Source organism: Panulirus ornatus, chromosome 11, assembly GCF_036320965.1.
Source record: "Panulirus ornatus isolate Po-2019 chromosome 11, ASM3632096v1, whole genome shotgun sequence".
Classification (NCBI taxonomy): Eukaryota; Metazoa; Arthropoda; class Malacostraca; order Decapoda; family Palinuridae; genus Panulirus; species Panulirus ornatus.
This window is the reverse complement of record NC_092234.1, coordinates 56,850,072-56,863,036: the sequence shown is the minus strand read 5'-3', so window position 1 is coordinate 56,863,036 and position 12,965 is coordinate 56,850,072. Positions and strand designations below refer to the sequence as shown.

General features: G+C 38.6%; 1 protein-coding gene across 8 annotated transcripts in view; it reads right to left on the bottom strand.

The window, feature by feature from the left end:
• Fas1 (fasciclin 1) overlaps window positions 1–12,965 on the bottom strand; it is a 541,608-nt gene that overhangs the window by 137,173 nt on the left and 391,470 nt on the right. For all 8 annotated transcript variants that reach the window (XM_071667107.1, XM_071667100.1, XM_071667104.1 and 5 more), the window contains 3 exons: window positions 12,366–12,526; window positions 10,658–10,804; window positions 5,344–5,442 (listed from right to left, as the gene is read on the bottom strand). In XM_071667107.1, coding sequence (XP_071523208.1) covers window positions 5,344–5,442; window positions 10,658–10,804; window positions 12,366–12,526 — 407 coding nt within the window. The remainder of the gene's footprint in view (window positions 1–5,343; window positions 5,443–10,657; window positions 10,805–12,365; window positions 12,527–12,965) is intronic.

Here is a 12,965-nt window from a genome sequence, read left to right as displayed (position 1 = left end):
TTCAAACTTATCTCCTAACTGACTTGTCCCTCAACCTTACTGTACCTAATAACCTTGCTCTTATTCACATTTACTCTAAGCTTTCTTCTCTCACACACTTTACCAAACTGTCACCAGCTTCTGCAGTTTCTCACCCGAATCAGCCACCAGCGCTGTATCATCAGCTAACAACAACTGACTCACTTCCCAAGCCCTCTCATCCACAACAGACTGCATACTTGCCCTTCTCTCCAAAACTCCTGCATTCACCTCCCTAACAAACCCATCCATAAACAAATTAAACAACCATGGAGATATCACGCACCCCTGCCGCAAACCAACATTCACTGAGAACCAATCACTTTCCTCTCTTCCTACTCGTACACATGCCTTACATCATCGATAAAAAATTTATTTATTTACAAGTTTTTTACTTAATTTCATGTTGTATCCTTTGGTTTCTCTGTTCTCACACCTATCAATATACTGTCCACTTTCTACTTCATCGATCTCTCTTAAAAACTCTTAAGGCTGTAATCAGGTCACACTTCATTCTTGTCAGTTCCAAGATGGGTAAATCTAAACCTTCTAGCCTTTCCCTGTGGCGTATATCTCTTAATTCTGGTACCCTTTCTGTTGCCATACTCTGGATCTCTTTGAGTTCTATGTGCTTCTTTTAGTGCAGTGAACAAACCTGAGAATTATATTCTAGTTTTGACCTTATGTTTGATATGCATATCTTGCTAAATATTCCTTTATCCACATAACCGAAATAAATTCCAATACTTCCCAGAAGACAGTATGTCTCCTTAGCTTTTCTTATTATATGGTACTCTAATAATAACAGGTTAGGGATGATGTCTACCCCAAAGTCCCTCTCACACATAGAGTCATACTGAGGCTGTCTTTCACTTTATCCCATTCTCATTACATTTGCTAAGGTTGATTTCATCAACCAAGTTTCAAAACAACTTTGGCATCTATTTAGGTTCCCATGTGAGCTGATGCAATCCTCTTCACCTTTCACTTCCCTCTGCAAACATATTCAGGTAGGATTCTATTCTTTCAGGCAAGTCATTAATGTAGATCAGCAAGAGTAATGGTCCTAAAACCAGACCTTGTGGCACACTGCTGATCACCTTAAACCATTTGGAAAAGGCTCCTCTAATACATGTGCTTTCTTCCCTCCCACTGAGGTAATCTTCCATCTAACAAAATTTTTTCCCTTATTCTTGCTTGGTGATTCAAGTTTCATAATCAGCCTACTATGTGGTACAGTGTCAAATACCTTGTGTCAGTCCAGATACAGACATCTCATCTAGCCTTCCTTTTTGTCCAGGAATGAGCTCATTCTCTTTTAAAACTCTAAGAGGTTAGTTACACATGACATTTCCCTAAAACTATGCTACCTCTCACTTAGGAAATTTCTCCTTTGCTGAAAGGCATCCACTTACATTCTGAAGTCTTTTCCAGAACCTCACACACCACACTTGCTAATGAGACCAGTTTGTAGTTCAGTGCCTGTTGCTGGCATCCTTTCTTGTATCTACAGATATAACATTTGCCCTTTTCCATTCCCCTGGCACTATGCCTCTCTTGAAAGACATCTTGAACAGTAGTTCAAGTGGTCTATCAACTGTACCTGCACAGCTCATTAGCACATATGATGAAATTTCATCTGGACCATGAGTCTTGAATGGGAAGGTCAATTTAATTTTCTGTTAATATCTTTTCTTGCGGGGAAATGGCAAATATGTATGAAAAAAATCTTTTCTACATCATTAGCAGCAAGTGTTTTGGCAGCAGCTGAGTAAGTGTGTCAGCAGTTTTGATGTAAGAGACCAGATATTAGCAATGGGTGATTTAATTGTGAAGGTGACTAATGTGGCAGTTGAAAGTATAATTGGAGGACATGGAGTATTTAGCATTATAAATGGAAATGCTGAACAGCTTGTGGAGTCGTGTACTGAAAAAGGAATGGTGAATGAGAAAACCTGGTTTAAAAAAAGGGACATACACAAGTATATGTACATGAGTAGGAGGGATGGTCAGCAGGCATCATTGGATTATATATTAATTGACAGGCATGTAAAAGAGAGACTTTTGGATCTTAATGTGCTGAGAGGGCCAGATGGTGGAGAGTCCAATTACTATCTTGTGGTGGCAAGGTTGAAGACTGTAAAGGTTTTCAGAAAAGAGAAAACAATGTCAATGAGAAAGTGAGCTTGGAAGAGAGACTAGTGAAGAAATGCTAAGAGAGATTGAGTACAGAATGGCAAAAGGTGAGAGTAAATGAAGTAAGGGGAGTAAGTTAGGGAAGGGAGACATTTAGGGAGGCAGTGCTGGCATGTTTTGCATGAGATGAAGAAATTGTCTGTGAACTGAATGCCAGCAGCCCACATGTGGGCTGGGCACAAACTCCTAACTCATTTGCCCAAATCCTCAAATTAATTTCAGCATAATGAAGTAAACAAAACCTTCTACATTAATAAGTAATTAATTTGTACATTAAAGAGAGTCATTAGAGAAGACATGTAACACTACTGATAAAATCCTTCTTCTTGCATAAAAAAAACTCTACAGTGTAGATGGCACGAATAACTATCCTTCCTCTGGTATCTGTGTAAGAAATCCATTCAGTCTTCAAATGCTCAGACACTCCATTTGCCCATCTCTTTCACAATCTTTTCATTCTTCTAATATCTTCAACTGCTCTGTCATAGACCTTTGTTGCTAATGTTTCATCCACCATTCATCTTACATGGAAACATCATCTGAACAGGCTTTTATCTATGGAACTTTATATTACATACCTCTACTTCATAATTTTTTTTACTTATGCTAATTCCCATTATATCAGATCAGTTTCTTGAATCAATTTTCACTGCTTTTGATTTTTACCTATAACTATATAAGAAAACTAAGCCCTAATATCCAGGAAAAAGTGGAAAAAAATATGTCATATTTTTCAGATATCTATATATAAACCTTGTTCATCAGCAGTATGAAACACAAAAACAAAGTCACCTACAATCTAAAATGAAAAGAAAAAAAAATACATGGTGTTTGAATATGGATATACCATATGTTTTCTTTAATGAATGCTGGACAAAAGTACTAGACATTAAAATCAATGAATAATTTGTCAAAAAAGAATTTCAAGAGGATTTACAAAACAGGAATTCCTACTAATGACATCTGATCTCCAAAAGAAACACCATTAGCATGAACAACTTAATTGGTCCAGCCTTGATCCAACCCTATAAGCTTCATTTATTTAGGGTTTTGAAGCTTCAATCATTCTAAGCACTTTTGTGACTGGACATACTGTATTCCATACAAACACTTTCTCTACTACATGGCCCCCATTCCCTGTATTACCCTCCCTGATCCCACCCACTCCATAACCCTCCCCTCCCATGACACCCATCCCCATTTGGCCGTGCAAACCCCTAAACCCACTCCCTGCATGGCCCATCCTTCCCAGAGCCCCACCTTTCTTCTGACTCCCACACCTTGTACTGCCCTTCCTTCCACCGAGTCCTTTAGACCCTGAATGGCCCTCCTTTTCCCAGAATCCTACATCTTCATAACCCTATCCTCCCTGATGCCTATCCCAAAAACTAACCCCCTCTCAGAACTCCAGCCCCTCATCCCCTGCATAACCCTCCCTTCCCCAGACCCCTATCCTCCACATAGCTCTCCCCTCCTAAGATCCACACAATCCCTGCAAGGCTGTTGCATTCTCTGACCCTTGCCACCTACATGGCCCTTCTTTCCCTTGGTCCCCACTCCTTGCACTGATCTCCCCTCCCAAGAGCCCCCTACCTAGTGCACTGCCCGTTCCTCACTTGGTCCCCATCCCAGCATGACCATACCTTCCCGAGTCTCCCTCTCATTGGTGACCTGTCTGGTCTTTATATTCAGAACAGACCACCAAGGTAAGCCATGGTAGCATGAGCCAGACATAGTTAATTATGTACACTAGACAAGTGCTGCTTTGGGGGAAGTAGTGCAATTGAGAAGCATTAAAATTGTGCTCTTTAGTCATACACAGCACTTCTACCAAATTTAAAGAAAGTCTGTAATGACATTTTTGAGTTATCAATCTTGGTCACACAGACATACAGACAAATATACATACAGCCAGGCCATTGCTGCATTATGATAAGATGCCTTTTTGTCATTTCTTTATGATATAATCCCTACTTTGTATTGATCCACCGAGTATATGCTGAATTTTTCTTTATTTCACTTCACTTGAATTGTGTTATCAAAAAACTACTACCTACTGAAGTTAAACTCCTTCAATTCATTTACCATTCCATAACAGTGCACCTTTTCCCTGCTGAGGCATTTAATACTGCATTTCTTTTTAACCAGGCACAGGCATAAATGAAAAATCAGGGGATCTATACAGAATGAGATAACATTCTAGGTAACATTAACTTACAGGCAAGAGCAATACATCCATGCTCATCATAAGTTATGATTGCAACAAGAAAGCATGCATGTTATTGTATTAAAGTAAACTACATACTATGAGTATGAACTGAAAATGTTGATGATTTATTGATAGCAAAATCCAGGGATGAATCTGCATAATTAGGCAGGTGTAATGTGAGTAAAGGCAAAGTCCTATGGGGAAAAAGGTGCAATAAAAAACTGCAGTAAAATTCATGTATCGTATATCACTAAATTTGATTTTTCTTAGGGTATCATCTTACCTATCATTCTGAGGTCAAATTTTTAATATAGAGCAAGTACGGACCAAAAAAATCATGGTATATGAACTATACTGATTAAAGCAAGTTTGAGAAAAGCATCTAATGAAAGAGTTGTACCTTAACCATAATCATAAAAAGATCAATATTCTGTATTAATATAATTCAGTATAGTTATTACCACTGGCTTTCCCTGTAACTTTAATGCCATTTCAAGAATCATTTCTTAAATACTTTAAATACTTGTAAAAAATCATAAATACATGTATGTCAGTCTTCTGAATGACTGTCTTAAAAAAAATTCATTGTTCTCATATCAAATCCATCACTGCCTTTATCTAAAAATTGTTGACTGATGACGTAAGGGTTACAGCAATAACTGTTCTTCTGAATTCTTTACTTTTGGAAGAGACAGGGAAGAATATATGTACAGAAATTTATTCCATGTATCAATAACACATACACATAAAAGAACTAGGATCTACAAATCAGAAATCTTTAGAGACTAATAAACATTAGACTTTGAATAACAATGCCACTAAGCATTATGAATTACATATCCAGTAACTTCATACAATAAGCAGACATTACCAAAATTCTCACATATTCAAAACAATTAACTAAGAATCAAATATCTTACCTCTCGAGTGCTCCTATTTACAATCTCATCTGTGGTGAGACGATGTTTAACAACGTGTAGTTCCAGCAGTTTCCGCAGTTCATCCCTGTTAGCTATTAACTAGTGAAAGGATGGAGAGAAAAATATGATAACACTGAGGAGAGAATACAAAAAATGTTTATCAAAGAAAAATCTTAGAGTGTATACTCAAGAAATTCCCACTACAGTAGATTATCTATCTTTATCTATTAACTGAGTCTGGGACCAAGAAAATTCTGTTATGTGGTTAATTATGTAAAGTGGATATAATCATGGACATCTGTCCAAGTAAAGTACATAATAACCAAGAGTACTTGCATCAGTTACTTTATGTAAATACCTGTCTTTTATAATTCATACATTAGGTATGAACCTACTGAAGAGAACTGTGTAGAAGAAATATAAAAGTACAATCCACTGTATCATTCACAAAGCATTTGCTGAATGTAAGTATCTTGCACCTAAGTGTTCATATGTTATGAAGCACCTCTATTTCTCCCACCCATTTTCACCATTATTTTTCAGATTGTGAATATTAATTAGCTTATGAATCAGTAAGTACCAACTGATAAGAATTACACTGAAAAATATCTATCTATTATCTTTATCACTTGATCACCACTTCCCACATTAGCAAGGTTGCACCAGGAACAGATAAAGAAAGGCTATATCTACTCACATCCATTCTTTACCTGTTTTGTGTAATGCATTGAAGCCACAACTCCCTATACACAACCAACAAAAATAAGGTATACACAATATTATTCACCAAGTGTAATTTGAGTTTTGCCAATGTACCTGAGAAGAAAGAGCATGAGAGACAAGTGTTTTGGGAGCAGCTGAGTGAGTGTGTTAGAAGGTTTGATGCACGAGACCAGGTTATAGTGATGGGTGATTTAAATGCAGAAGTGAGTAATGTGGCAGTTGTGGATATAATCTGTGTACATGGGGTTTTCAGTGTTGTAAATGGGAATGGTGCAGAGCCTGTGGATTTGTGTGAGCTGAAAAAAGACTGGTGATTGGGATCACCTGGTTTAAAAAGAGATATACATAAGTATATGTATGTGAGTAGGAGAGATGGTCAAAGGGCATTATTGGGTTATGTGTTAATTGATAGGCATGTAAAAGAGAGACTTTTGATGTTAAAATGCTGAGAGGGGCAGCTGGAAGGATGTCTGATCATCATCTTGTGGAGGTGAAGGCGAAGATTTGTGGTGGTTTTCAAAAAAGATGAGAGAACCTTGGGGATAAAAAAGTAGTGAGAGTAAGTGAGCTTGGAAAGAAGACTTGAGTGAGGAAGTACCAGCAGAGACAGTGTAGAATGGCAAAAGGTGAGAGCAAATAACGTGAGGGGAGTGGGTGAGGAATGGGATGTATTCAGGAAAGTGGTGATGGCTTGCGCAAAAGAAGCATGTGGCATGAGAAAGGTAGGAGGTGGGCAGATCAGAAAGGGTAGTGAGTGGTGGGATGAAGAAGAAAAGTTATTAGTGAAAGAGAAAAGAGAGGTGTTTGAACAATACTTGCTGGGAAGTAGTGCAAATGACTGGGAGATGTAAAAATGAGAGTGGCAGGAGGTCAAGAGAAAGGTGCAAGAGGTAAAAAGGAGGGAAAATAAGAGTTGGTGTGAGAGAGTATCATTAAACTTTAGGGACAATAAAAAGATGTTTTGAAAGAAGGTAAATAACGTGAATAAGACAAGAGAACAAATGGGAACAACGGTGAAGGGGACAAATGGGGAGGTAATAACAGGTAGTGATGAAGTGAGGAGATGGAGGGAGTACTTTGAAGGTTTGTTAAATGTGTTTGATGATAGAGTGGCAGATATAGGGTGTTTTGGTCAGGGTGGAGTTTGAACAGAGAGGGTCAGGGAGAATGGTTTGGTAAAGAGAAAAGAGGTGGTGAAATCTTTGCGGAAGATAAAATCTGTCAATGCAGCAGGTGTGGATGGTACTGCAGTGGAATTTATTAAAAAACAAAAAAAGGGGTGACTGTTGTTGTTGATTGATTGGTAAGGATATTCAATGTATGTGTGGTCCATGGTGAAATGCCTGAGGATTGAAGGAATGCATGCATAGTGCCATTATATAAAGGCAAAGGGGATAAGAGTGAATGTTCAAACTACAAAGGCAAAGTCTGTTGAGTATTCCTGGGAAATTATATGGGAGGGTAGTGACTGAGAGGGTAAGAGCATATACAGAGCATTAGACTGGGGAAGAGCAGAGTGGCTTCAGGAGTGGTAGAGGATGTGTGGATTAGGTGTTTGCTTTGAGGAATGAATGTGAGAAATACTTAGAAAAACAGATGGATTTGTATAGAGCATTTATGGATCTGGAGAAGGCATATGGTAGGGTTGATAGAGATGCTTTGTAGAAGGTTTTAAGAGCATATGGTGTGGGAGACAAGTTGCTAAAAGCAGTGAAAAGTTTTTATCAAGGATGTAAGGCATGTGTATGAGTAGGAAGTGAGGAAAGTGACTGGTTACCAGTGAATGTCGGTTTGTGGCAGGGGTGTGTGATGTCACCATGGTTGTTTAATTTGTTTATGGATGGGGTGGTTAGGGAGGTAAATGCAAGAGTTTTGGAAAGAGGGGCGAGTATGCAGTCTGTTGTGGATGAGAGGGCCTGTGAAGTAAGTTGTTACTCACCAATGATACAGCACTGGTGGCTGATTCAAGTGAGAAACTGCAGAAGTTGGTGACTAAGTTTGGAAAAGTGTGTGAAAGGAGAAAGTTGAAAGTAAATGTGAATAAGAGCAAGGTTATTTGGTTCAGTAGGGTTGAGGGACAAGTTAATTGGGAGGTAAGTTTAAATGGAGAGAAATTGGAGGAAGTGAAGTGTTTTAGATATATGGGAGTGGACTTGGCAGCAAATGGAACCATGGAAGCTGAAATGAGTCACATGGTGGGGGAGGGGGCGAAGGTTCTGGGAACGATGATGAACATGTGGAAGGAGAGTATGTTACTTGTGAGAGCAAAAATGGGTATGTTTGAAGGAACAGTAGTTCCAACAATGTTATATAGTGGCGAGGCATGGACTATAGATAGGGTTGTACAGAGGAGGGTGAATGTATTGAAAATGAGACGTATGAGGACAGTATGTGATGCAAGGTGGTTTGATCGAATATATAATGTAAGGGTAAGAGAGATGTGTGGGAATAAAAAGAGTGTGGCTGAGAGAGCAGAAGAGGTTGTGTTGAAATGGTTTGGACATATGGAGAGAATGAGTGAGGAAAGATTGAAAGTGAGGATATATGTGTTGGAGGTGGAGGGATCAAGGAGAAGCGGGAGACCAAACTGGAGGTGTAAGGATGGAGTGAAAAAGATTTTGAGCGATCAGGGACTGCACGTACAGAAGGGTGAGAGGCATGCAAGGAATAGAGTGATTTGGAACGATTTGGTATATTGGGGTCAACATGCTGTCAATGGACTGAACCAGGGCATGTGAATCGCTAGGGTAAACCATGTAAAGGTCTGTGGGGCCTGGATGTTGACAAGGAGCTGTGGTTTTGGTGCATAATACATAACAGCTAGAGACTGAGTGTAAACGAATGTGGCCTTTTTCGTCCATTTTTCTGGTGCTACCTTGCTGAAGCAGGGGACAGCAATGCTGTTTTCCTGTGGGGCTGGGTAGCAACAGGAATGGATGAAAGCAAGCATGAATATGTTTATGTGTATGTATGTATATGTCTGCATATGTGTATGTATATGTATGTATATGTGCGTATGTGGGCATTTATGTATATACATATATGTGTATATGAGTGGATGGGTCATTCTTCATCTGTTTTCTGGCACTAACCTTGCTGATGCAGGAAACAGCGATTGTGTATGATAAAAGATACGTGAGAAGTATTCTTTTTCTCTTATCCCCAAGCATAGTATATATAAACTATTCATGAAAGCACTTATTGACAGAGTAAGCATTGAGAAAGCCAGAATCAAAGACACAGATATCCCTGGGGATAGGGGAGAAAGAATACTTCCCACGTATTCCCTGCGTGTCGTAGAAGGCGACTAAAAGGGAAGGGAGCGGGGGGCTGGAAATCCTCCCCTCTCGTTTTTTTTTTTTTTTTTTTTTTTTTTTTTTTTTCCAAAAGAAGGAACAGAGAAGGGGGCCAGGTGAGGATATTCCCTCAAAGGCCCAGTCCTCTGTTCTTAGCGCTACCTCGCTAATGCGGGAAATGACGAATAGTATGAAAAAAAAAAAAAAAAAAAAAAAAACTAAGAAAGCCAGAATTGAAGATACAGATAGACATAATGATGGTTTTACTTTTATGTTTTTCCATACTTGTTCACCATTTAACATATCTGTGCGGTAGCACCAGGAGCAGACATAGAAATGGCCTCATTTACTCTCATCCACTCTCTAGCTGTCATGTTTAATGCACTAAAACCAAAGCCACTTGTTCACAATCAGGCCCCACAGACTTTTCCATGGTTTCCCTGAATACTTCACATGATGTATTCCACTGAAAATGGAATGATTTATATTATAATTAATATTGTTATTATGGTGTAGAATTTAGCATTTCTGGTCGTGACACATTCGTAGACCATGTAGGGTTGAGCACACAGGTTCAAATCCTGGTTGCAGTAGTCGGTCCACAATCAACTCAGCTATTCACCCACTCCTAAGGGTTGGTCAGTAAAATGAGTACCTGGCTTAGGCCCTACACCATTATAAGAATAATACTACAATATTATACATCATTCCACTTTCAATGGAATACAGCATATGAAGTAGTCAGGGGAAACATGAAAAAGTCTATGGGGCCTGGTTGTGGACAGGGGACTTTGTTTTAGTCCATTAAACATGACAGCTAGAGAGTGGATGTGAGTGAATGAGGCCATCTCTATGTCTGCTACCTCACAAACATGTTAAATGGTGAACAAGTATGGAAAAACATAAAAGTAAAACCATCAATATGTCTATCTGTGTCTTTGATTCTGGCTTTCTCAATGCTTACTCTGTCAATAAAAATCAGAATATGAGAAAAACGTACAAAATACAGTAATATATCTCAACAAAATCTAAATTAAGAAAGCAAAGAAAATCCTTGCATAAGCAATCTTGGCTGTATCACATTACAGGTCTATGCTCTGCCCTGTTAATTTTCACACCATGCCTGACTTTCTCTCTCTCTTTTTTCCCCATGTACCCTCTGCACTGTCAATTTTCTTACTATGCCTGACCCTGTTTAACCACCCAGTTCTCAAGTATGTCATATAGAATCATACAACTTCTCTTAGAGAACATAATTCATGCAAGGCCCCTAATCTGACAAAGTTCCGACTTACCTGATTAAGGCGTTCCTCATTGACAAATTTAAAGGCTTCATTGGATGGAGCAAAGAGTGTGAGTTCCTCTTCCATAAATAGTTTATTCAGCAGGTCATTGTAGTGTTCATGGATTAGATGGTGGAACTTGTTCAGCTGACCTCCATCCTAGTGGAGTAAATGTATTATTCTATCTTTAACAAATGCTAAATTGTACTCTATACCCATATAACAATTTCTTAAGTTTAACTTATAACAATTACTGCCTCACCTTCTTCCACATTCGTCAGCTCTTCAAACTACTTTTTCCATCTTCCATTTCACTTCCTCCTTTTGTTTCTGCAACTCCCCTTCTTCACTTCTCACATTAACATTTCTACTCTTACAAACACCTCTTTCCTTTTTCATCCCCTTACAATACAAATTCTTTTCTTATTTTCCCTGAAGTTTCCACTCAACTTTCTTCCAAAATCTTCATCTACTCTTTCTTTGCTTTCCTCTAAAAGCTTCTTAAGATTCTGCTTACACATTTTATATTTTTCCCTCCTACTTTGCTGAACTTCCACTGGTAGGTGACAATACCATGTTTCATGCAAGGAACTATTTCCATTTCTAGTGAGACCTTATCTTCCCCTGCAAGAAGTGCTCATGGGTTGGCTCTTCTTCCACCTAGCTCTCAGCCCAAGCAGACATGAAAGCCTTCCACCTTATCAACACATCTGCCAGAGGAATCAACAGCCAGTACAGGCACCAGGACAAACAACTTCGCATCCCCCAACATTCAAAGATAGGGGCCTAAAGTTCTTAAGGGACCTTTCTCTCTCTTCCTTATAGCTTTTTAAGATCTTAATAAAACAAAGATCCAAGATTAGGCCAGCAATTAGTTCATACAAAAGCAAAATGCATGTAATGCATTATGTGATATAAACAAAGTGAGAATTTTTATTTAATTTTATATATAAAATAGGACTGAGTGGGAAATGAGGATCGTAGGCCCAGGCCCCACAAAAATCCCAGGCCCCAAGGAAGTGACCCTCTCTACCACAACCACTCTCCTCTCATCAGGCCTGCCTCCTGCCATTGCCTCTCTTCAATCACCCTTTTCTACATACTGCAATGTTTCTTCCCTTCCTCTGTTCTACAAGTATTATTCTATTCACTGTTCATATAAGTTGTCTGCATGTGTTCCAGCCCCAATAAAATTGAGTTGCAACATGTGTCTTGCTCCTGCTTCCTACTGCTTTTGTGTGAAGACCAGTCACACAAAGACTGACACAGACACCCTTCTTTACTTGTACAGTGAAACTGTGGATTTCTCTTCCATCTTTAGTCTTTCCCTCTTCCTATAACCTTGTCACATTTAAGAGGCATATCTATAAACACCTGATGAACAGTCCTTCCTGTTTTCATTTTTCTTATGACTATCACCTTACCTTTCATTCAAGATGGCATGGTTTGGGCATGCATTTGCCTATGTCATGCTGGCTACTTAAAGAAGAGAAAGTGTAATGCTCCAGCATTTGAATATAGCACAATGATGCAATTCAAACTGTGTATACCTGTCACTGGAGAATGAGTTTCCTCTAACATGATTTTCAGAATCACCCTTCATGGTTACCCAATACTTAAGTCTATACCAGCTCAATCCATTTCTAACCTATATCCTCATTTCTCATTCCATTCACTACTCTGATTCCAAATCACCTCCAACAAAAAAAAATCAAAATACCTGCAGGTATGATACAATATTTGATGCCACAACCATAAGTGGGCGATCAATAAGATGGACAACACCATTTGTTACTGGGATGTTTCCTTTCACAATTCTTGCCAGCATTGTCCCCTTATCATGTGAAACATCACCAGCGACTGTGTTGCTCTTTACATAATCTGTGGACATAAGATGGATTGATATTTTGATACTAATGTCATTCACATGATAAAGCAGGTATCTTTCTACACGAAAAGTACTATTTCTTTACAAAAGTAATTCAACTTTAATAATCCTATTGCAATGGTTACATACTTTTACATTCTTATTACAAAAGCAGCCTAATCATCCATTTATTTGTTATTTTCTGTTCTCAAATGAATCAAACAGACAACATACATCTGCAAAACATCCTCATAAGTGTCCAGAAATTTAAAATCCCCTTTAGAAACTTAAAAAGAAAAATATTTCAATGACATCATCATGAGTACAAAAGTAATTCAATATATTATATGGCAAATAACTTGCCCACTGCCCATAGTATGGATGAAACCATTTTCCAGAAATTATGTGATCCCTCAGGATACGCCTAAGCACCCAGTGCAAATTACATTATAC